Below are 21,683 nucleotides of genomic sequence, written 5' to 3' on the forward strand. Positions count from 1 at the left end.
TTGTATTGAGTACTTTGCAATACAGAAGCTACTTTGAAAGATAAATGAATGGATGTGAAATCCACATTGGCCACATGGTGTCGCTGTACACCATAAAGTCTTGAAGCTGGAAATGAGGGACTGATAAAACCGAAGGGAGGAAGCTTCATTTCGTCATCAGTAGAGAAAAGACAAAAAATGCTGAGGACACAAATGCCTGAAACCATGAAGTTAGAAAGTATGATCTTGGAGTGACAGTTGTACGAAAGGTACAGTGCTTTTGCGATGCTCTTTTCCAGGCTCCGAGGCCTGAGAGCCCTGCCCTTGCTGTTGCTCTCGCTTCTGCTTCTCTCAGCCTGGGAGGCAGGGAGCGGTCAGCTCCAGTACTCCGTCCCCGAGGAGGCCAAACACGGAACCTTCGTGGGCCGCATCGCTCAGGACCTGGGGCTGGAGCTGGCGGAGCTGGTGCCCCGCCTGTTCAGGGTGGCGTCCAAGGACCGCGGGGACCTTCTGGAGGTAAATCTGCAGAATGGTATTTTGTTTGTGAATTCTCGGATCGACCGGGAGGCGCTGTGCGGGCGGAGCGCGGAGTGTAGCATCCATCTGGAGGTGATCGTGGACCGGCCGCTGCAGGTGTTCCACGTGGATGTGAAGGTTAAGGATATTAATGATAACCCACCGGTTTTTAAAGGCTCAGAACAAAGGATATTTATTCCTGAAAATAGACTGCCAGGCTCGCGATTTCCACTAGAGGGCGCTGCGGACGCAGATATTGGCGCTAATTCTCTTCTAATTTACACGCTGAGCCCCACTGACTACTTTTCTTTGAAGGTAGAGACGACTGACGAACTCAGTAAATCCCTTTCTCTTGAGCTGAGAAAATCTTTGGATAGAGAAGAAACACCAGAACTTCGGTTATTACTGACAGCCACTGATGGGGGCAAGCCAGAACTGGAGGGGACAGTTCGGCTGCAGATTACCGTGCTGGATGTTAATGACAATGCCCCACTGTTTGACCAGGCCGTCTACAGAGCCCAGTTAGTAGAATCTACAGCGAATGGAACTTTAGTGACCACATTAAATGCCTCCGACGCTGATGAAGGCGTAAACGGTGAAGTTGTGTTTTCCTTTGGCAATGATGTTTCTCCTGACATTCAAGAAAAATTCAAAGTGGATTCTATTTCTGGAGAAATTAGAGTGATTGGTGACCTGGATTATGAAAAAATAAAGTCTTATGAAATCCAAGTGAAAGCAGTTGATAAAGGGACTCCCCCGATGTCAAATCACTGCAAGGTTTTGGTGAAAGTGCTGGATATAAATGATAACACTCCCGAGCTGGAGGTCACTTCCTTATCTTTGCCCATCAAAGAGGATGCTCCACTTAGCACCGTCATCGCCCTCATCAAGGTGTCTGACCTTGACTCAGGTGTCAACGGGCAGGTGACTTGCTCCCTGACCCCTCATGTCCCCTTCAAGCTTGTGTCCACCTTCAAGAATTACTATTCGCTCCTGCTGGACAGCGTCCTGGACAGAGAGACCACACCTGACTATAAGGTGGTGGTGACAGCCAGGGACGGGGGCTCGCCCTCCCTGTGGGCCACCGCCAGCGTGTCCGTGGAGGTGGCTGACGTGAACGACAATGCGCCCGTGTTCGCGGAGCCCGAATACACGGTGTTCGTGAAGGAGAACAACCCGCCTGGCACTCACATCTTCACGGTGTCGGCCATGGACGCAGATGCGCAGGAGAACGCGCTGGTGTCCTACTCGCTGGTGGAGAGGCGGGTGGGCGAGCGCTCGCTGTCGAGCTTCGTGTCTGTGCACGCGGAGAGCGGCAAGGTGTTCGCGCTGCAGCCCCTGGACCATGAGGAGCTGGAGCTGCTGCAGTTCCAGGTGAGCGCGCGGGATGCTGGTGTGCCTTCCCTGGGCAGCAATGTGACTCTGCAGGTGTTTGTGCTGGACGAGAACGACAACGCGCCCTCGTTGCTGGGACCTCAGGCGGGCAGCACAGTGAGCGAACTGGTGTCACGGACAGTGGGTGCAGGACATGTGGTGACAAAGGTGCGCGCAGTAGACGCAGACTCTGGCTACAATGCTTGGCTGTCTTATGAGCTGCAACCTTCAACAGGTGGCGCACGCAGCCCATTCCGGGTGGGACTGTACACGGGTGAGGTCAGCACTACACGCGCCCTAGATGAGGCTGATGCTCCACGACAGCGCCTGTTGGTGCTGGTGAAAGATCATGGCGAGCCGGTGCAGACTGGCACTGCTACCGTGTTGGTATCTCTGGTGGAAAGCGGACAGATTCAGAAAGCCTCCTTGCCTGTATTAACCGGTGCAGTGGGCTCTCAGGCATCGCTGGTGGATGTCAACGTGTACCTGATCATCGCCATCTGCGCCGTGTCCAGCCTGTTAGTGCTCACGCTGCTGCTGTACACCGCGCTGCGCTGCTCGGCAACGCCCACTGATGGAGTCTGTGCTCCAGGGAAGCCCGTGCTGGTGTGTTCCAGCGCGGTGGGTAGCTGGTCATACTCACAGCAGAGGAGACAGAGGGTGTGCTCTGGAGAGGTTCCGCCCAAGACTGACCTCATGGCCTTCAGCCCTGGCCTCTCTCCAGGTTTGAACATATCGGAAAGAAGTGAGCAGCCAGAAGGAAATTCGGATCTTTCTGGAAATGTAAGTCAAAATTTGAGCTATGACTTCAAATTCTGTTTAGATTTAACTTCACTTTTTAAATCATTTCCATGATATTTTAGATGTATTCAGGGTGTTTAATGACTTTTAACAAACCATACCTTTGCAAACACTCTATTTGCAGTTGCATAATGCATGAAGCTAGGAAGCAATATAGATGCAAATTTTTGTATTCTTTTATTTATATGGTAGAAAGCTTTAAAAACATTTCAGCGTTATTAGTGTTAATTTTAGTACTATCGATGGTAGGGATAGAGCTAAGGGCCTCATGAATGCCAGCCAAACACAGTGCTGGTCACCTTTAACATGGGCTCTCAATTCTTGTGACGTGTCTTGCTTTGCAGAAATAATTGTAGGCAAAGTTACAGAAACCATCTGCTTTCTCTTTATATTGCTAAATTTCAAAGGGGGCAATAAAAGATAACTTGAAGCACTGTGACTTAATATATATATATATATATGCTATAATATATTGTTAGTACTTTAATTTTCACATTAAAATATCCAACTAGTTCCTGGTGCTGTTCCCTAGTTTAAAAGGCTAATTATTACATGAACTTGGGTCTTACATGATCCAGTCAAGAGACACTGAGTGACCACCTCACACTTCCTTGCCAGTGTCCCCAAACTTTCTTTTCTTTTCTTTTAATCCTTCTGATATTTATTTTATTAAGTGAAACTTTTCCTTTTTATAGATGAAATTGTTGAGGCCAAGAAAAATTAAGTTCAGGATAATTACTATTTTTCTTCAAAAAATGATATAATTATCTATTACAGTCCATTGCACTTGATTAAATATTGAAGGTTGCTTTCAATGGGAGAATTTTGCAGGCATTCAATATTAAATTCTATTTAAATTCAATGTAAAAAAAGCAAGAGAAAGACGGAATAACTTTTTTCAAACAAAATTGTTCTACATAAAAATCCCTGATGCTTGCTTTTCTAGAAATGAATACAGAAACAAAAAAAGAAAAGAAATTCTTTACACAAGTTGTTCAGAAGAGGAATAAAGATCTCTTCAAATTTGATTCATAATCAGTATGTTGATCAATAATGAGTAACATATTATTATAAGCAGTATATTACAGAAGTTTAACAACCAGCTGATACACTTTCGATACAGGTCTCTGTGACTCTTCTAACCACTTAGTCAGTAGTTTGTTAAATCTCTGTGTGTGAGGGGGTACATGTGTCTACGTGTGTGTGCTCTCCTGTGCACGAGGATATGGAGACCAGTAACTAATGTTAGGTATCTTCCTCAATTCCCCTGTACCTTTTTTTTTGGTTCAGGTGGTTCATTGTTTTGTCTAGACTGGCTGGGCATGCGGATGCTGGGGATCTGAACTCAGGTCCTCCTGCTTGCACGGCCAGCACTTCACCCACTGGGCCATCTCCATGGCCTCTGGAACAATGTTCTATGTCTTCTGAAGTTACACAGGTATCAAGTGAACGCACCTTGTTGGCTAAACATTCAAACGAACACACAGAAAAGACCCTTAAAGCTCCCCTTGTAAAAGGACAGCACCAATAAATGTGCTAACCTGGAAGGAAGAAAGCTCAACAGGTCTCAACCCTAGACAAGATCTATGGGCAACTAAGGAATACTGAGAGCAGTATATAGTCTCCCCCAGGGAAATGCACATCAACTAGTTATCCAATACCAAATGCTCAGCCCATATACACAAGTAACATTATATACACCGAGCATGTAGTTATTAGGTACTACTGATATATATGCCTGTGTATATATGTATGTATGTATACCTGTATTATAATATATCACATATATATGTATGTATATATATACACCTGTCTAATATACCTGCTATATATCAGGTATACCTAAATACTACATGCTCAATCTGATATATATATATACATATATATATTTGTATATATAAACAAAGAAAAAGAACCCATAAATTTGAAGAGCAAGGGAGAATACATAAAAGGGCTTGGAGGGAGGAAAGGGAAGAGGAAATAATATAATTATATTAAAACTTCAAAAAACACTTGTAAAACATTCTACAAATATGATAGCTAAGCTTTCTGAGATTGAGGTGATAAGTTGACGGAGTATTGTTTAGAGCATTGTAAGACATAGGCCAAAGCACGTGCCTGCAACTTTCTAAATATTAATATGATTATACCAAGTCTTTGGGCTAGAATAACCACAAAATAATTTTGGAATAATAATGCTAAAAAACCTTTCAATTTTCTCTAAATGTGAGATAAACCTGAAGGTTTATATGATTGGAGAGAATAGATTCAGAAATCATACCTTAGTATGTATTCATAGCTCTATTCATTAGCTATGTGAATACTGGCTCAAGAGATACATTCGGTATTTACCACCATTCACTCAAGAAAATGTTGACAGCCTATCATATGAAGAGCCCTGCAATAGAACCCAAAACACACAGCAACATGGAGTGTATATTCAAGAAGACATTTTGTCCTGTTAGAGTAAAAATTGAGTTATAAAACGTGTTGAATTTGGTGTAATGAACCCTTTCGGTTTTCACTGTCAAACCATCACACCCATGAAAGAAAACATCATCCTATGTGTGACTTAAAAACAATAAAAATGTGATGCTGATCATGCTTAACCGATTTTCTAGAAAGAAAGCGGTACAAACGGGACCATTCCTTCTTTACGCAAATCATTCTTAAAAACCTGGGATTCTCATGACAGCAACTAAAAAGAGTTCATGGAAAATATTCTGAAAATGGAAATTAAAATGATAAAACAGCCAGGTGGTGGTGGCACACACCATTAATCCCAGCACTTTAGAGGCAGGCGGTTCTCTGAGTTGGAGGCCAGACTGGTCTACAGAGTGAGTTCCAGGATGGCCATAGCTATACAAAGAAACCCTGTCTCAAAGAACGAATGAACAAACAAACAATAAAACATCCAGGCGTGGTGGTGCACACCTTTAATCCCAGCACTCGGGAGGCAGAGGTGGTGGATCTGAGTTGGAGGCTGCCCGGGTCTCCAATGCAAGCTCCAGACCATCCAGGGCTACACAGAAAAAATCTGTCTCAAAAAAGGGAAAAAATTGGGAGGGATAGAGATAATTTTTTGAAGCTAAACTAAAAAATTGTAAGTAGAAGATAAACAATATTGTCTTTTATTTAAGTCAGAAAAACTCGAATTGGTTGGCATTGGGGGCTACAATGTCATAACTCACTATATTAGAAAGTTTTTATAGATTTGTGCGCTGGAGAGATGGGTGAGTGGTTAAGAGCTCTTGCTGCTCTTCCAGATGACCCAGGTTTGGATCCCAGTGCCTACATGGTGGTTCAAAATCATTCTGGTTTGCCAGGCGGTGGTGGCGCACGCCTTTAATCCTAGCACTCGGGAGGCAGAGGCAGGCAGATCTCTGTGAGTTCGAGACCAGCCTGGTCTACAAGAGCTAGTTCCAGGACAGGCTCCAAAGCCACAGAGAAACCCTGTCTCGAAAAATCAAAAAAAAAATCATTCTGGTTTCAGAAGATCTGATGTCCTCTTCTAGATTGTGGGTGCTAGGCATGTCTGTGATGCACAAACATACATACAGGCAAGACACCTACATACGTAAAATAAAACTGAATAAAGGAATTAGTATAGATGGAGTGCTTTGCTTAAATATTAATCATAAAATTATAAATAGAACCCATAATTTTTTGATAATACCAATAACCTTTCAAATTTGTTTGGAAGAGCCCAGTCTGGTGGCACATACATGTCCTTGGGTGATGGGGACATTAGGATCTGAATTTTTGGGGGGGCTTGGTTTTTTTGAGACAGTGCAGCTTTGGACCCTGTCCTGGAACTAGCTCTTGTAGACCAGGCTGGCCTCGAACTCATAGAGATCCGCCTGCCTCTGCCTCCCAAGTGCTGGGATTAAAGGCGTGTGCCAGCAAGGATCTGAATTTAAAGGTCATCCTCTGCTACAGAGCAAGTTTGAGGCTAGCCTGAGCTGTAAGCGACATTGCCTTAACAACCAAACGAAGAATCAAAACCCAACAATAAACCCCAAACAAACGACTTTAATGTGTTTGGATAGGCCTTCATATGACTACATTGTGATCACAAAGTTTAAGATAATTACATTGTAGATAAAAGATCAGAGCAACTATTCTTTCCGTGCCATGATGATTCTTATTAAGTGTAAAAGTTTTCTAGAACAGCTAATTCTATTAACTTGGGGGTGAATCTCAAATCTTAGTCACTATTATAAAATGACACGGGTTTAGGATTACAAAATTTGAAAAGTGGTTGTAGTTTATGGGATGCTATTATAGAATGAAAGGAAGACCGAAATATGGAGTAGTGTTGTGAATTAATATTTAACATAAATGTGAAAGGAATTTCCATTGATTGCTGATGTTCTTGTCCCCTCAGAATATTTTAATAGTTTTTTTCCTTCTTTCACAGCATTTTAATAAAATGCTCATTCCACTAGGCCCCTTTGTTTCTCTACACGGCTTGCCTCTACTTTCATCATATATACATATATATATATCATATATGTATGTATGTTATATATTACATATATGTGTATTTATATCTGATTTTATCTAACTAGCTATATAAAAATCTAGAAAACATGATTAAAAGAACACATGGTATATTTTTCTCTCTTAATATACTTTGTCTTTAGTTATCTCCAGTTGCATTTATTTTGCTGCAAGAATGAATAAGTGGAACAACTTTAAGACATTGGAATCAAGAAAAAATTATTATTTCAAAGTAGTGCTTTTCTATTTAGTCTTGCCTGTCCTGCAACTCTCTTTGTAGCCCAGACTGGCCACAAACTCAAAGATCTACCTGCCTTTGCCTCCCAAATGCTGGGATTAGAGGTGTGCGCCACTACACCCAGCTAAGAGAAAAGTTATTAAAGCTTCTAGATCCAGGAAAATCTATCCTTCAATGCTGTCTTAAATGGACACTGTAAATTTTGCAGTTCATTTTGTTTTCTTCTAAGAAAAATAAAAGCAGGTTTTTGACATACATAAAGTAGTAAGTATGTAACTTGATATGAACTTTGCAACTGACGCATTCCTTCATTCATTTCAAACAACCCCAATACCACTTTTATTTAAGCTTAATATTTCTGCATGTGAAGAACTAGCTAAAAATTAATAAATAAAAGATACTTTCATGTAACTAACAGTGAAACAAAATCAGTTTATTCTTTCAAATATAAAAGAAAGAGAATAATCCTAAAATAAAATATATTTCTCATATGACAAGCTAATGTAACCCACAGACAATTCAAAACTCAAGATTATAAATATCAGGAGTGTATTCAATCATATTTTTATTGAACGAAAGTACTCTTTTATTCCGGTGTGCTTGCTCTGAAGAAGTGCTAAAAAAAATTACAAAAGAACTGAAAACAAGATCTCCAAGAGATATTTGTACATTTGCATTGGTATCAGCTCTATTTACAAGAACTAAGAGCCAGAGGAATCCAAATGCTCATGGATGGTTGAATGGGCTCACGAAATGCAGCGGGTTTACAAAATGGAAACATTCAGCAATAAGAAAAGAAATCCTGTAACGTGCTACAACACCGATGAGCCTTCTAAACATTATGGTTAGTTGGAAAAGCAAGTCTCAAAACACAGCAAAACAAAGAACTCAACCCCAGAGCAACGAACCCTTACAACTCCTGTATGATTTTACTTACACCGTGGTGAAACTCATAGAAAACGGAAGTAGAATGATAGTTACCATGGGCAAAGATGGGGTAACTGGAATTGATGTCTAATAGATATAATTTTTCAGCTTTACAGGAAGAAAGTTTCAACTTAGCAACACTTATTCAACACACTTTTCAACTTATTCAACACTGAATACACTTAGCACTACTGAAGTTTACATTTGAAGTTAATACGGTAAACTTCTCATTTACAGTTAATACGGTAAAGTTCGAATCAGATGAGCCACAGGGTGTCGCTGTCCACCAGAGAATGTTCTCTAAGAAGGCAAATACCCCGAGTCTCTTTGTTACTCCAGATAAAACGACAGGAGAAGCAGCAGGACTTAGCAGGTGTTAGACTATTTCATTGCTTTTAAACATGATCATTTAATTTGACTAACTCACGGAGGACTAGAGGTGATGCCTTCTTTGAGAGGGGGCCCAGACGTCAGGCAGTGTCTGCTGCTCTGGCTTCTGCTCCTCTCAGCCTGGGAGGCAGGGAGTGGCCAACTCCACTACTCCGTCCCCGAGGAGGCCAAACACGGAACCTTCGTGGGCCGCATCGCTCAGGACCTGGGGCTGGAGCTGGCGGAGCTGGTGCCCCGCCTGTTCAGGGTGGCGTCCAAGGACCGCGGGGACCTTCTGGAGGTAAATCTGCAGAATGGCATTTTGTTTGTGAATTCTCGGATCGACCGGGAGGCGCTGTGCGGGCGGAGCGCGGAGTGTAGCATCCACCTGGAGGTGATCGTGGACCGGCCGCTGCAGGTTTTCCACGTGGAGGTGGAGGTGAGGGACATTAACGACAACCCGCCGCTATTTCCAACGACAGAAAAAACTATCCAATTTCACGAATCGAGACTGCTAGACTCGCGGTTTCCTTTAGAGGGAGCTTCAGATGCAGATATAGGAGTAAACGCTCTTCTGTCCTATAAGCTCAGTCCCAGTGAGTTTTTCTTTCTAGAGGTACAAACAAATGATGAACTCAGCCAATCGCTGTTTCTTGTGCTGGGGAAATCTCTGGACAGAGAGGAAAATGCTGAGGTGAAATTGTTACTGGTAGCTACGGATGGAGGCAAGCCTGAACTCACAGGTTCTGTTCAAATACTCATTAAAGTGTTAGATGTGAATGACAACGAACCTACTTTTCCCCAATCCGTTTACAAAGTTCAATTGTTAGAGAACACCGCAAACGGAACCTTGGTGGTGAAATTAAATGCGTCTGATGCAGATGAAGGACCAAACAGTGAGATTGTGTATTCACTGAGTAGTGATGTGTCTTCTACCACACGGACCAAGTTCCAAATAGACCCCACCTCGGGAGAAATCAGAACCAAGGGGGAATTAGACTATGAAGAAAGGACATCCTATGAAATTCAGATCATTGCATCTGACAAGGGAAACCCATCAATGTCAGGACATTGTAAAATTTCAGTAAAACTCGTGGATATCAATGACAATACACCAGAAGTCTCAATAACGTCTCTTTCACTACCAATCCAAGAAAATGCTCCACTGGGCGCTGTTATCGCCCTCATCTCAGTGTCAGACCGTGACTCAGGAATCAACGGGCAGGTGACCTGCTCCCTGACCCCTCAAGTCCCCTTCAAGCTGGTGTCCACCTTCAAGAACTACTATTCGCTCCTGCTGGACAGCGCCTTGGACCGTGAGACCACACCTGACTATAAGGTGGTGGTGACAGCCAGGGACGGGGGCTCGCCCTCGCTGTGGGCCACCGCCAGCGTGTCCGTGGAGGTGGCTGACGTGAACGACAATGCGCCCGCGTTCGCGGAGCCCGAATACACGGTGTTCGTGAAGGAGAACAACCCGCCTGGCGCGCACATCTTCACGGTGTCAGCGAAGGACGCAGATGCGCAGGAGAACTCCCTGGTGTCCTACTCGCTGGTGGAGAGGCGGGTGGGTGGGCGCTCGCTGTCGAGCTTCGTGTCTGTGCACGCGGAGAGCGGCAAGGTGTTCGCGCTGCAGCCCCTGGACCATGAGGAGCTGGAGCTGCTGCAGTTCCAGGTGAGCGCGCGGGATGCTGGTGTGCCTTCCCTGGGCAGCAATGTGACTCTGCAGGTGTTTGTGCTGGACGAGAACGACAATGCGCCCACGCTGCTGCCCCACGGAGCTGTGGGAGCGGGAGGGGCAGTGAGTGAGTTTGTGCCTAGATCAGTGGGTTCAGGTCACGTGGTCACCAAAGTGAGAGCAGTGGATGCGGACTCTGGTTACAATGCTTGGCTCTCTTATGAACTGCAGACGTCGGCAGGCAATTCCCGAAGCCTGTTCCGCGTGGGCCTATATACCGGCGAGATCAGCACCACACGCACCCTGGATGAAGCGGATGCGCTGCACCAGCGCCTGCTGGTGCTGGTGAAGGATCATGGTGAACCTGCGCTGACTGCCACAGCCACAGTGCTAGTTTCTCTGCTTGAGAACAGTCAAGCTCCAAAAGTCTTATCCAAAACGTTGGTAGATGCCATTGGCCGAGAGGCGTCGCTGGTGGATGTCAACGTGTATCTGATCATCGCCATCTGCGCGGTGTCCAGCCTGTTGGTGCTCACGCTGCTGCTGTACACCGCGCTGCGCTGCTCGGCGATGCCCACAGATGGAGCCTGTGCTCCGGGAAAGCCCATGCTGGTGTGCTCCAGTGCGGTGGGGACCTGGTCATATTCACAGCAGAGGCGGCAGAGGGTGTGCTCTGCAGAGGGTCCGCCCAAGACCGACCTCATGGCCTTCAGCCCCAGCCTATCCCAAGGTCTGGAATCAGCAGAGGAGAGACAGCCGCCCTTAGAGTCAGAATACTTAGCAAAGGTAGGCTTACGATTTTTTTTATCTTATCAAGAACGTTACTATTTTTGTATGGTTCATGATTCCAGTCAATTATTTAAACCTAACGCTCTGCTTTTATTATATCACTGTGCTGTTGTGAGATATTTGTGCATTAGGTATCAAATTCCTGCCCGTAGAATAATTCTCTTAAATATTCTCACTTCCATTGTTAGGTTCATGACGAAATCTCTGTGTGAGTAATCAGACCTTGAATAATTGGGAAAAAAAACACCCAGGAAAACCTGCTATTTAAACATTTATTTATTTATTTATTTATTTATTTATTTATTTATTTATTATTGTGTGTGTTCATGATGCTGGTGTGTGGCTGTAGGTGTGTGGTGTGAGGTCCTACAGTGTGTAGTTGGTCCTACTTTGTGTAGTTGGTCTCTCTACCTTTATTTGGGCTGTAGGGAGTTAAGGCAGGTCACCAGCCTTGCAAGGCAAGACTTCTACCTGCTGAGCCAACTCACTGGCACCAAAGCATAATAAATCAATATTACTCCTAAATGTTTTCCTTTCAAAGGTGTAAAAGCTCAAATTAGAAAATTTAAGAGGACTTTAAAATTTAGGACATTTCTACACATAGATTTGTGCCCATTGTATCAGAGTCTGTTTAGAGTAATACAATCTTTACTCTGGAAATTTTCAAGATTTTCTCTTTAAAACATGAATGCCAGGCTCTATATATCATTGGCCTTTACAATACAAGTCAGCATTAAGGAATGCTGGGTAACTTATTTGCCCTTAATAAGGAAAATGACCAAAATTGGGCGATAAAGATCAAACTATTATAAAAATCTTTGGGTTTTCAACCAAAAGAGAGAGTGTACTTAGGAAAGAACCCTTCAGATTTTGACATTTAAAGATTACACTGGGGTAGGTGTGGTGATGCACGTCTTTAATCCCGTCGTTTAAGCGGAGGTAGAGGCAGGCGGATCTCTGTGAGTTCAAGGCCAGCCTGGTCCACAGAGTGAGTTTCAGGACAGCCAGGGCTACACAGAGAGAAACCTGTCTCAAAAAAAGAAGTAAAGAAATAAAAAGAAAGAAAAATATTGTATTGGACAGGGTGTGGTGGTGTACGCCTTTAATCATAACATTTGGGAGGCAGAGGCAGGTGGATCGCTGTGAGTTTCAGTCTAGGCTGACCCACATAGCAGTTTCCATGCCAACAGGAATGAATAGTCAGTCTTTGCCTGAAGACAAACTGGTTTGTCCAAGCATCCATATCTTTTCTTTTTCTTTGTACAAGTAAAGAGTATTGTGACCTAGTCTTCAGGCTAGTGCTCAACAGTCATCAACCCAGTGTTAATAGGCAAAATCATGCAGGTTTCCTTCTGTGAAGATGCTGGCCACTTCTCACTCTATGCCAGTTTACACTTTCCTTCATCCAAAATGCAAGGCCCAGCATGGATCATTGCATTTTGTCTGGACACCCCTGCAGTGGGTGTTTAAAACACTGGGCTTGGCCAGTAAATGATACACCTGTGAAGGATTTTTTTTTTGCTGTAGTTTTTTTTTTCAGCCAAAGGAAGATGTGTTTGGGTGAGTTAACGGTCTAAAACAGTTTTCTGGCATCTAATTATTTACTGTGGACTAAATACATGAATTCAACAAAGTGATCTTAGCCTTAGCTACTGCTTAGACTATCCATTTCAACCCGAGACCTTCTTTTATTGGAGTTGGAAGTTTGGTGGATGTACGTGAACTTTAAGGAGACTCCACTTCTACAGGAAACCTATCATCTTCTCAGATAAGTCTTAAAATCTAAAGTATATATTTCCTGAAAATGAGAAAACTTTATCCGAGGTTTTACAGAGGGAAAAATGGCTTGAAAATGAGAAACATCACCTTTCTTTGGAAGAAACCCATCCCGTTTCGAGTACATAGCTACTTGCCTCCATGAAGGCTTGTAGTGTGAATCTAATTGATCTTAATGATAAATACCTGGAGTCAGATATTAGGGGTGAAAGCTGAACGACCAGAGAAGTAAAGCAGCCAGCCACTAAAGTTCTTCCTCTATGAAATCCTCAGACTGAAAGACTGAACTCTTATTTCCTCCCACCTCATATTTCTGTCTCTGCTCAGCCATATCACTTCCTGTCTCCACCTCCCTAGTGCTGGGATTAAAGGTGTGTGTCTCCCAAGTACTAGGATCAAAGGCATGAGATCCCAAGTGTTGGGATTAAAGGTGTGTGCCACCACTGCCTGGCCTCTGTGGTTAACTAGTGGCTTAGCTCTCTTCTCTGATCTTCAGGAAAGCTTTATTTGTTAGAGCACAAACAAACTGTCACTGCAAAGTCTTGGTGTGCAGAATGTGTGAATGGTCAGATAGAGTCGGCCCTACTTAAAGTCTGACCTCTGTGTCTCTACTATTGGTAAGTGATAAACTTTTAAAATTGTGTTTAAATGTTTTCAAGAGCCATAATCTGTTTGCTGATAAATTCTTCTGGGTTTTTTAAGTGACAGTAGAACAGATTCATTAATACTCATCTACATACACTGGCCCAATCTCTTTTATGTTTTGGTTTTGGTTTTTAGTTTTTCAAGACAGGGTTTCTCTGTAGCTTTGGAGCCTCTCCTAGGACTAGCTCTTGTAGATCAAGCTGGCTTCAAACTCGCAGAGATCTGCCTGCATCTGCCTTTGAAGTGCTGGGAGTAAAGGTGTGCACCACCACTGCCCATCTTAGCCCAATCTTTTAAACTCAATATCCCTCCAGTGTTACCTTTATTTGCAGATGATCAGTACCTGAGTCTAGCTGCTATCAGTTTATATGTAACATTTCATTTCACAATAGTGTATCCCTTGCATATGTATTTAAAAGCGTCTCACAAGTTTCAAGTCCAAGATACTTTAAAATTTGTATTTCATTTTCAAATTAACCTTCTGAGATATGATCATTAGATAGCTTATGGATGACATGACACCCATGATTGAGTCTTAAACACATACTGTTCACATACAGTTCTAAGGCCTAGATAGTTAGCAGTTAAGATCCCTTGCTGCTCTCACCGAGGGTCTGAGTTTGGTTCCCATCAGCCACGGTGGCTCACAGCCGTCTGTAACTCCAGTTGGCTTCCTTAGGCAGCAGGTATGCACATGGTGCAATACATACATTCAGGGAAAACACTCAAAACACATAGGATAAAGATATTAAGAAAGAAATAGCTTTAGGAGGATAACTCAGGAGAAGAGCACTTGCCCTACAATGAATGAGGTCAGGCCCTATGGTGGTGCATGCCTTTAATCCCAACACTCAGGAAGCAGAGGTAGATGGATCTCTATGAGTTTGAGACCAACCTGGTCTACATAGTGAGATCACATAAGGCTATACAATGAGGCCCTGTCTCAAAACAAAACAAGAACAATAAAAGCCCTATAGGGATGAGAGGCCCTAGGTTCAATCACCAGAACAGAAAAGAACAAACAAAACATACTAAGCATTTATCTAATTCTTTATGAGCTATCATGGCAGAGTCTATTAGAAATTATCTGTTGATTGTTAACAATTATCATTAATGTAACTCTTCACTTACTCTTATTTGAAAAGTTAATTTAAAATGTTCATTTATTTATTCAGTGTAATATTTGTTTATTTTAATTTAAACATAGATGATAAGAGGTGAGTTAATTGAATATTGGATTTTAGTCAATGAAACACAAGAACCTGGACCTTCTATAAAACCTTTGTCTTCTAATACTTAAATTATGTGCTATATTTCTCTTTAAACTATTCTGCCTACAAGTCAAAGTCTGGACAGCTTCTTTTTCTGCATGAATATCTAAATTTGCCCTTTCCATGAGTATTCTGGTCCAACTCTAAAATGTTTAGAGGACTCATACCTCGTGTTTATTAGTGAATTCACAGAGATATTTAAAATATTTCATTACTGGGGACTGGAGAGATGGTTCAGTGGTTAAGAGCACTGTCTGCTCTTCCAGAGGTCCTGAGTTCAATTCCCAACAACCACATGGAGGCTCAGAACCATCTGGAATGGGACCTGACTCCCTCTTCCGTCATGCAGGCATACATTTAAGTAGAACATTCATATATAGATGATACATTTTAAAAGAACATTTCATTGCCCAGTCTTATTTATGTTGCTAGCGACTCATGTTCCAAAGTTAATTTTCTCTTTGTCTTTTTTTTAAAAATTGAAAATGTTTTCAACTTATCTTCCTTTTCTCTCTTAACACTTACTTATGTTGTGTGGGTGTACGTGTGTGAGTGTGCATGCACACCATGATGTGAGTGTGCAAGTCAGAAGACAATTTTCAGGAGTCATTGGGTCGCAGGGATTGAAATCATGTTGGCAGGCTTGACAGCATGTGGTTTTACCCACTGGCCCATCTCTCAGGTCCTGTTTGTTTGGGTTGGGTCCTGATTTTAGGCTGATCTTCAGCTCATGATCTTCCTGCCTCAGCCTCCAACATCCTAGGATGATGGGTGTGCACTGCAACCCTTAGCTACATGAAACCTTTTGAAGCTTCTTGGTACAGAAATTCATCCAGAGAGGAGTCTGCTAGGGCCATAATCATCTCATTTTATAATATACATGTAAACTGTAATGCATAAACAGTGTTGAAATTTAAAAGCAATATTCTTATTGGTGTAATGTGTATATAACAAATATCCAAACCACACAGTGTTGTCCTGTGGCAGAAAATACATCTACAAAAGAACTTCACTGAGAAAGACTAACTCTGGGCTGGGGGTACAGCTCAGTGGCAAGGCTCTTGCCTAGGTGCTTGAGGCACTGGCTTCAATCCCCAGTAAGTAAGAAAATGAATGAATGAGACCTGACATCTTTATATAAATACTAGTAAAGACAGTTAACAATGATGCTATGCTTGAATAAAGGACCTGGGGGAGATTTACACATGTTCTAAATTAACAATTGCAAGTCAGCCTATTTTTAAGTAAGTTGGTAATGCTAGAATCATATAAAACATGTATTAATAGATATTTACACATTTATCACTTATTTTTATGCCTCATACCTTCATTGTCACATATCAAAGACTTACCTTTCATTTTTGTACTTTGAGACTGTCATTCTGAATGGGGATTTCACCCTGACACCATCAGTTAAAGCCCCTTTTAATTTGTTTAGTCTGTATGTACTTGTAATCAATGACTCATATTAAAATTCATCTTAGAAGATTGTTGTGAAAATTTAACGGGAAAACTCCGTTAAGAGAAACTTGTGTACCTGTCATACAGAGAGTCCATTATTAGCAGTGAAACCATGAATTGGAGAGATTTTATAAAAAATGTAAGGCTATGTTCTGGTTAAAAACAAACTCTTTGGTGACTACTTGAAGGAAATCACAGATCAAAACACAAATTTGGGGACAATTCAAATTAGATATGTAAGAAAATAAAGACATTAAATACTTACACATTTAGCCACTTGGTGTCGCTGTCTACCACAACTTCCTTCATTAAACGCAGCGGGTTTTACACATTTACATGATCCTTTTCGTCGCAGTCTCAGACAAAATGGTAACGGTATGGGGTTTAAGATGTGAAGAATAAAAAACTGAAAATATTTAAGAAATTTTGGATCAGTGTGAGAGCAACCAAACGTTTGGAAGGGGCTTGCGATGGTGTTTTCTTGGAGAGAAGATCAGCGTCTGCTGCTCTGGCTTCTGCTCCTCTCAGCCTGGGAGGCAGGGAGTGGCCAGCTCCACTACTCCGTCTCCGAGGAGGCCAAACACGGAACCTTCGTGGGCCGCATCGCTCAGGACCTGGGGCTGGAGCTGGCGGAGCTGGTGCCCCGCCTGTTCAGGGTGGCGTCCAAGGACCGCGGGGACCTTCTGGAGGTAAATCTGCAGAATGGCATTTTGTTTGTGAATTCTCGGATCGACCGGGAGGCGCTGTGCGGGCGGAGCGCGGAGTGTAGCATCCACCTGGAGGTGATCGTGGACCGGCCGCTGCAGGTTTTCCACGTGGAGGTGGAGGTGAGGGACATTAACGACAACCCGCCGGTATTTCCAGTGACCACAAAGAATCTGTTTATTTCTGAATCTCGACAGCTTGGCTCTCGGTTCTCGCTAGAGGGCGCTTCAGACGCAGATATCGGAACAAATTCATTGTTGACTTACAGTCTTAACTCCAGTGAGTATTTTACCTTAGACGTCAAAAGAAAAGATGAGGAAGTTAAATCCCTGGGACTCGTGTTGAAAAAACTTTTAAATCGAGAGGACATTCCCGAGCATCATTTACTGATAACGGCAGTTGATGGCGGGAAACCGGAGCTAACTGGCACCACTCAAGTGAAGATCACTGTCCTAGATGTGAACGACAACGCCCCTGCTTTTGAGAGGACGCTCTACAAAGTCAGATTATCCGAAAATGCACCAAATGGTACTGTAGTAGTGGATGTCAATGCCTCTGATTTGGATGAAGGAGTAAATAAGGACATTGTATATTCTTTCCACACGGATATGTCAGCTGAAATCCTGTCAAAATTCCACTTAGACCCTGTTAATGGACATATCACTGTGAAAGACAATATAGATTTTGAGGAAACGAAATCTTTTGAAATCCAGGTAGAGGCAGCAGACAAGGGAACCCCTCCAATGACAGATCACTGCACGGTTCTAGTTGAAATTGTGGACGTTAATGATAATGTGCCTGAATTGGTCATCAAATCACTATCAATTCCCGTGTTAGAAAATTCTGCACCTGGCACCGTGATCGCCCTGATCAGTGTATCCGACCGTGACTCTGGAGCCAACGGGCAGGTGACCTGCTCCCTGACCCCTCAAGTCCCCTTCAAGCTGGTGTCCACCTTCAAGAATTACTATTCGCTCGTGCTGGACAGCGCCCTGGACAGAGAGACCACACCTGACTATAAGGTGGTGGTGACAGTCCGGGATGGGGGCTCGCCCTCGCTGTGGGCCACAGCCAGCGTGTCCGTGGAGGTGGCTGACGTGAACGACAACGCACCTGTGTTCGCGCAGCCCGAATACACGGTGTTCGTGAAGGAGAACAACCCGCCTGGTGCGCACATCTTCACGGTGTCAGCGATGGACGCAGATGCGCAGGAGAACGCCCTGGTGTCCTACTCGCTGGTGGAGAGGCGGGTGGGCGAGCGCTCGCTGTCGAGCTTCGTGTCTGTGCACGCGGAGAGCGGCAAGGTGTTCGCGCTGCAGCCCCTGGACCATGAGGAGCTGGAGCTGCTGCAGTTCCAGGTGAGTGCGCGGGATGCTGGTGTGCCTTCCCTGGGCAGCAATGTGACTCTGCAGGTGTTTGTGCTGGACGAGAACGACAATGCGCCCACGCTGCTGGGGCCTCAGGCGGGCAGCACAATGAGCGAACTGGTGTCACGGACAGTGGGTGCAGGACATGTGGTGACAAAGGTGCGCGCAGTAGATGCGGACTCTGGCTACAATGCGTGGCTGTCCTATGAGCTGCAGTCGGCCACGGGCAGCGGGCGCCTTCCGTTCCGGGTGGGTCTGTACACAGGTGAAATCAGCACCTCTCGTGTCCTAGATGATACAGATGCGCCAAAACAGCGCCTACTGGTGCTGGTGAAGGACCACGGCGAGCCAGTGCTGACAGCCACAGCCACCTTGCTAGTGTCTCTGGTGGAGAGTGGGCACACGGTAAAAGCCCCATCACGGGCTTTAGTGGATTCTGCGGGCAGGGAGGCATCGCTGGTGGATGTCAACGTGTATCTGATCATCGCCATCTGCGCCGTGTCCAGCCTGTTGGTGCTCTCGCTGCTGCTCTACACCGCGCTGCGCTGCTCGGCGACGCCCACAGAGGATTCCTGTGGTCCTGGGAAGCCCGTGCTGGTGTGCTCCAGCGCGGTGGGGACCTGGTCATACTCGCAGCAGAGGCGACAGAGGGTGTGCTCTGGAGAGGGTCCGCCCAAGACCGACCTCATGGCCTTCAGCCCAAGTCTTACACCCTGCCCAGTTAATCAGGAAAAAGAGGACAAACTGGTCTCAGACATTGATTTCTCCGTCAAAGTGAGTAATTTTCCCCTCTAAATTTGTCTCGTTTTATATGCTAACATTTTCACTCCTTGGAGTTGGGTTAAAATTATTCTATTCACGTTCTTTCTGTTGAGCCCTTTACACTTACCAATTTTGCCACTAAAACTGTAGGTTCTCGTGTCTAAATTGTGTACTGAATTGACAAGTGTGTTTGTTGATAAATACGGTGGTAGGGTTATTTTACTGCAGTCTGTGTACAAATTGCAACCATTCTCTTCTTGTGCAAATGGCTCCAGCTCCCTGTCACTAATCCCCGTGCAAAGCTTCAGTATCTTTTGCTTCTTTCTCAGGGATTTCTAGGAGGAACTAGTAGAACAGTCACTGGCCCACTTACTGAACCATTCGTTAATCATGGTTGGTATTCAGAAATGGTCACCAGTAAGAATTTTATTTGACTTATCACTCACGGGACATTAGGATCCTTGCAACTACACAGAAGGGGCTAACGAAGAAATTTTACTGGGATGGTAGTTTAAAAATTATATACAGATTTGTTTTTAACAAATTACTCAAATTGAAAATAGTTTTTCATTAGATTAAAAATATTATTTTGAAAACACTTAAATATATTGTGAGAGTATTGCATTTTATTCCACAGTGATTTCAATTAAAACATTATGTATGTGTTTGATACATGCACATAGGTGCTCTTAACCACTAGCTATCTCATCTCTCCATAGTGACACTTTAAGTGTTACAATAAAATTATGAGAAATCAAAGTGAAACAAGGTTCTGAAAACACCTTTCATAAAAACGCATTTCATATGTTGTCCTCATATTTTTGCCCTGAAAATTGAAACATATCTTTAATATTGTGAAGTTATTTTCAGTTTGGACCATGAATACCTATCTGCTTTGCAATAAGAAACCTTCAGATAATTGATACCAAATAAAACTTAAGTGGGACTATTCTTCAGTTATTTTTGCAATGCATATGTCCATTTCTCTTACAAAATACTTGGACTCCCATCCAGTTCCCCTTGTTTCCAGAGAGAACTAATACTCAAATAAAACCTGATTAACACTTCATGCATGTGATTAGTCCAACATACAAAATATGTTTCCTTTATCTTTTCTCTTTCCCATTTCCCAGAATTATCCTTATCTGCTCCTTCATTCATCAAAAATTTGCCGTGGCACATCCAACCTCAATTCAACACTTATTTTATCAGTTTGTTATCATCTGCTGTAGGTCACAGGGTCATCCAGAGTTCCTCTTCCTTTCGTCTTCTAATCCAGATCTTCTTGAAATGCTTGATTAAAAATACTTCCAAAAATATATTTTTTGAATAATTTTGAGATAGGATTTTAAACAGTCCACTTGGACTTGAACTTCAGTGAAGATGACTTGAATACATTTGAAGGGTTTTCTTTTTCTCTTTAGATATGTATTTGAGTTATAAAAGTGAATAATTAATTAATTGATTTGTTGACTAATTAATTAATGCACATGTGTGTCACACATATAGAGATCAGAGGGCAAGTTGTGGGAGTTGACAACTATCTTTCCTCCATGTATTCTGGGGATCGAACTCAATTGCAAGTTTTCATGGCAACTGCTTTTTGCCCCTCAATTCTTTGCACTGGCTGCAAAGTGAGTATTTATTTAATATGTATTTGTTTCAAATAAGTATTGTATTAGTTATTTATCTTGCATCTGTGACAAACTCCTGATAAAATTAACTTAGAAAAGGAAAGGTTTGCTTTTGCTTGCAGTTCCAGGGAAGTCTTGGCAGCAGGTCAGCTTGTGCCTGCGGTCAGGAAGCAGAGAGTGTTTAACACTGGTGCTCAGCTCTTTCTGCTTTTGATTCAAAGCAATACCCCAGATGTGGGATGATTTTGCCCACTTTCAGAATTAATCTTCTCACCTCAATTAACGTACCCAGAATATCCCTCACGGATACACTCAGAGGGTGGCTGCCATTAGGGTTGTTGGAAATCAAGTTAACAATGATGACCAACCGTCACAAATATCCATTCCTATTTTGTAGCATCCTCAACCTACACATCTACAGGCTCTGGAAATAAAACAAAGGGAAGGTGCTTCTTGTGGCTTCTTACAGTATGTTCTACATCTTTGATAATTTGAAAAAGAATCCTTTGGCCATCCAGTGAGAGTATGTTTATTTCTGTTTAGATTCAGAAATTAGTGTTTGTGTGAGTGAGAGAGGCTTTTCACAGAGAGGGAGGCTTAAAATTATTTTTTTGATAACTTGATTTTTTTAATCTAAACAAACTTGGAAGAAAGAAACTTATGAATTTAAGATGCAAAAGTAATCCACAGAGGGCCACCTCTGCCATCTCCTTTCCTTTAAGGTTCTAGGAGTCTGCAGAGGCACCTCCACCATCTCCTCCTTTGCTAAGGCTGTATAGAAAATTACTTTATTTGTTGGGAACTCTCCATTGTCCATTAAAACCCTGGATGAATCAAAGGTCATGCCTGGCAAAATGTGGCATGAAGATTAAGGTAAAACCCAGGCTT

The 21,683-nt window shown here is 43.1% G+C and overlaps 3 protein-coding genes across 3 annotated transcripts; all 3 read left to right on the forward strand.

The window, feature by feature from the left end:
* Positions 1 to 264: 264 nt before the first annotated feature.
* Positions 265 to 2,724, forward strand: LOC119815326 (protocadherin alpha-1-like). The gene has a single exon (XM_038331458.2). It carries the CDS (start codon positions 265 to 267, stop codon positions 2,722 to 2,724), a length of 2,460 nt encoding a protein of 819 aa, XP_038187386.2.
* A 6,056-nt stretch (positions 2,725 to 8,780) lies between these two features.
* LOC119815327 (protocadherin alpha-2-like) lies at positions 8,781 to 12,738 on the forward strand. Its single transcript, XM_042055163.1, has 2 exons — positions 8,781 to 11,222; positions 12,715 to 12,738. The coding sequence occupies exons 1-2, from the start codon at positions 8,781 to 8,783 to the stop codon at positions 12,736 to 12,738; spliced, it is 2,466 nt and encodes an 821-aa protein (XP_041911097.1).
* A 4,059-nt stretch (positions 12,739 to 16,797) lies between these two features.
* Positions 16,798 to 19,194, forward strand: LOC119815328 (protocadherin alpha-3-like). Its single transcript, XM_038331460.1, has one exon. It carries the CDS (start codon positions 16,798 to 16,800, stop codon positions 19,192 to 19,194), a length of 2,397 nt encoding a protein of 798 aa, XP_038187388.1.
* The last annotated feature ends 2,489 nt before the right edge of the window (positions 19,195 to 21,683 follow it).

Source organism: Arvicola amphibius, chromosome 5 (genome assembly GCF_903992535.2).
Source record: "Arvicola amphibius chromosome 5, mArvAmp1.2, whole genome shotgun sequence".
NCBI lineage: Eukaryota > Metazoa > Chordata > Mammalia > Rodentia > Cricetidae > Arvicola > Arvicola amphibius.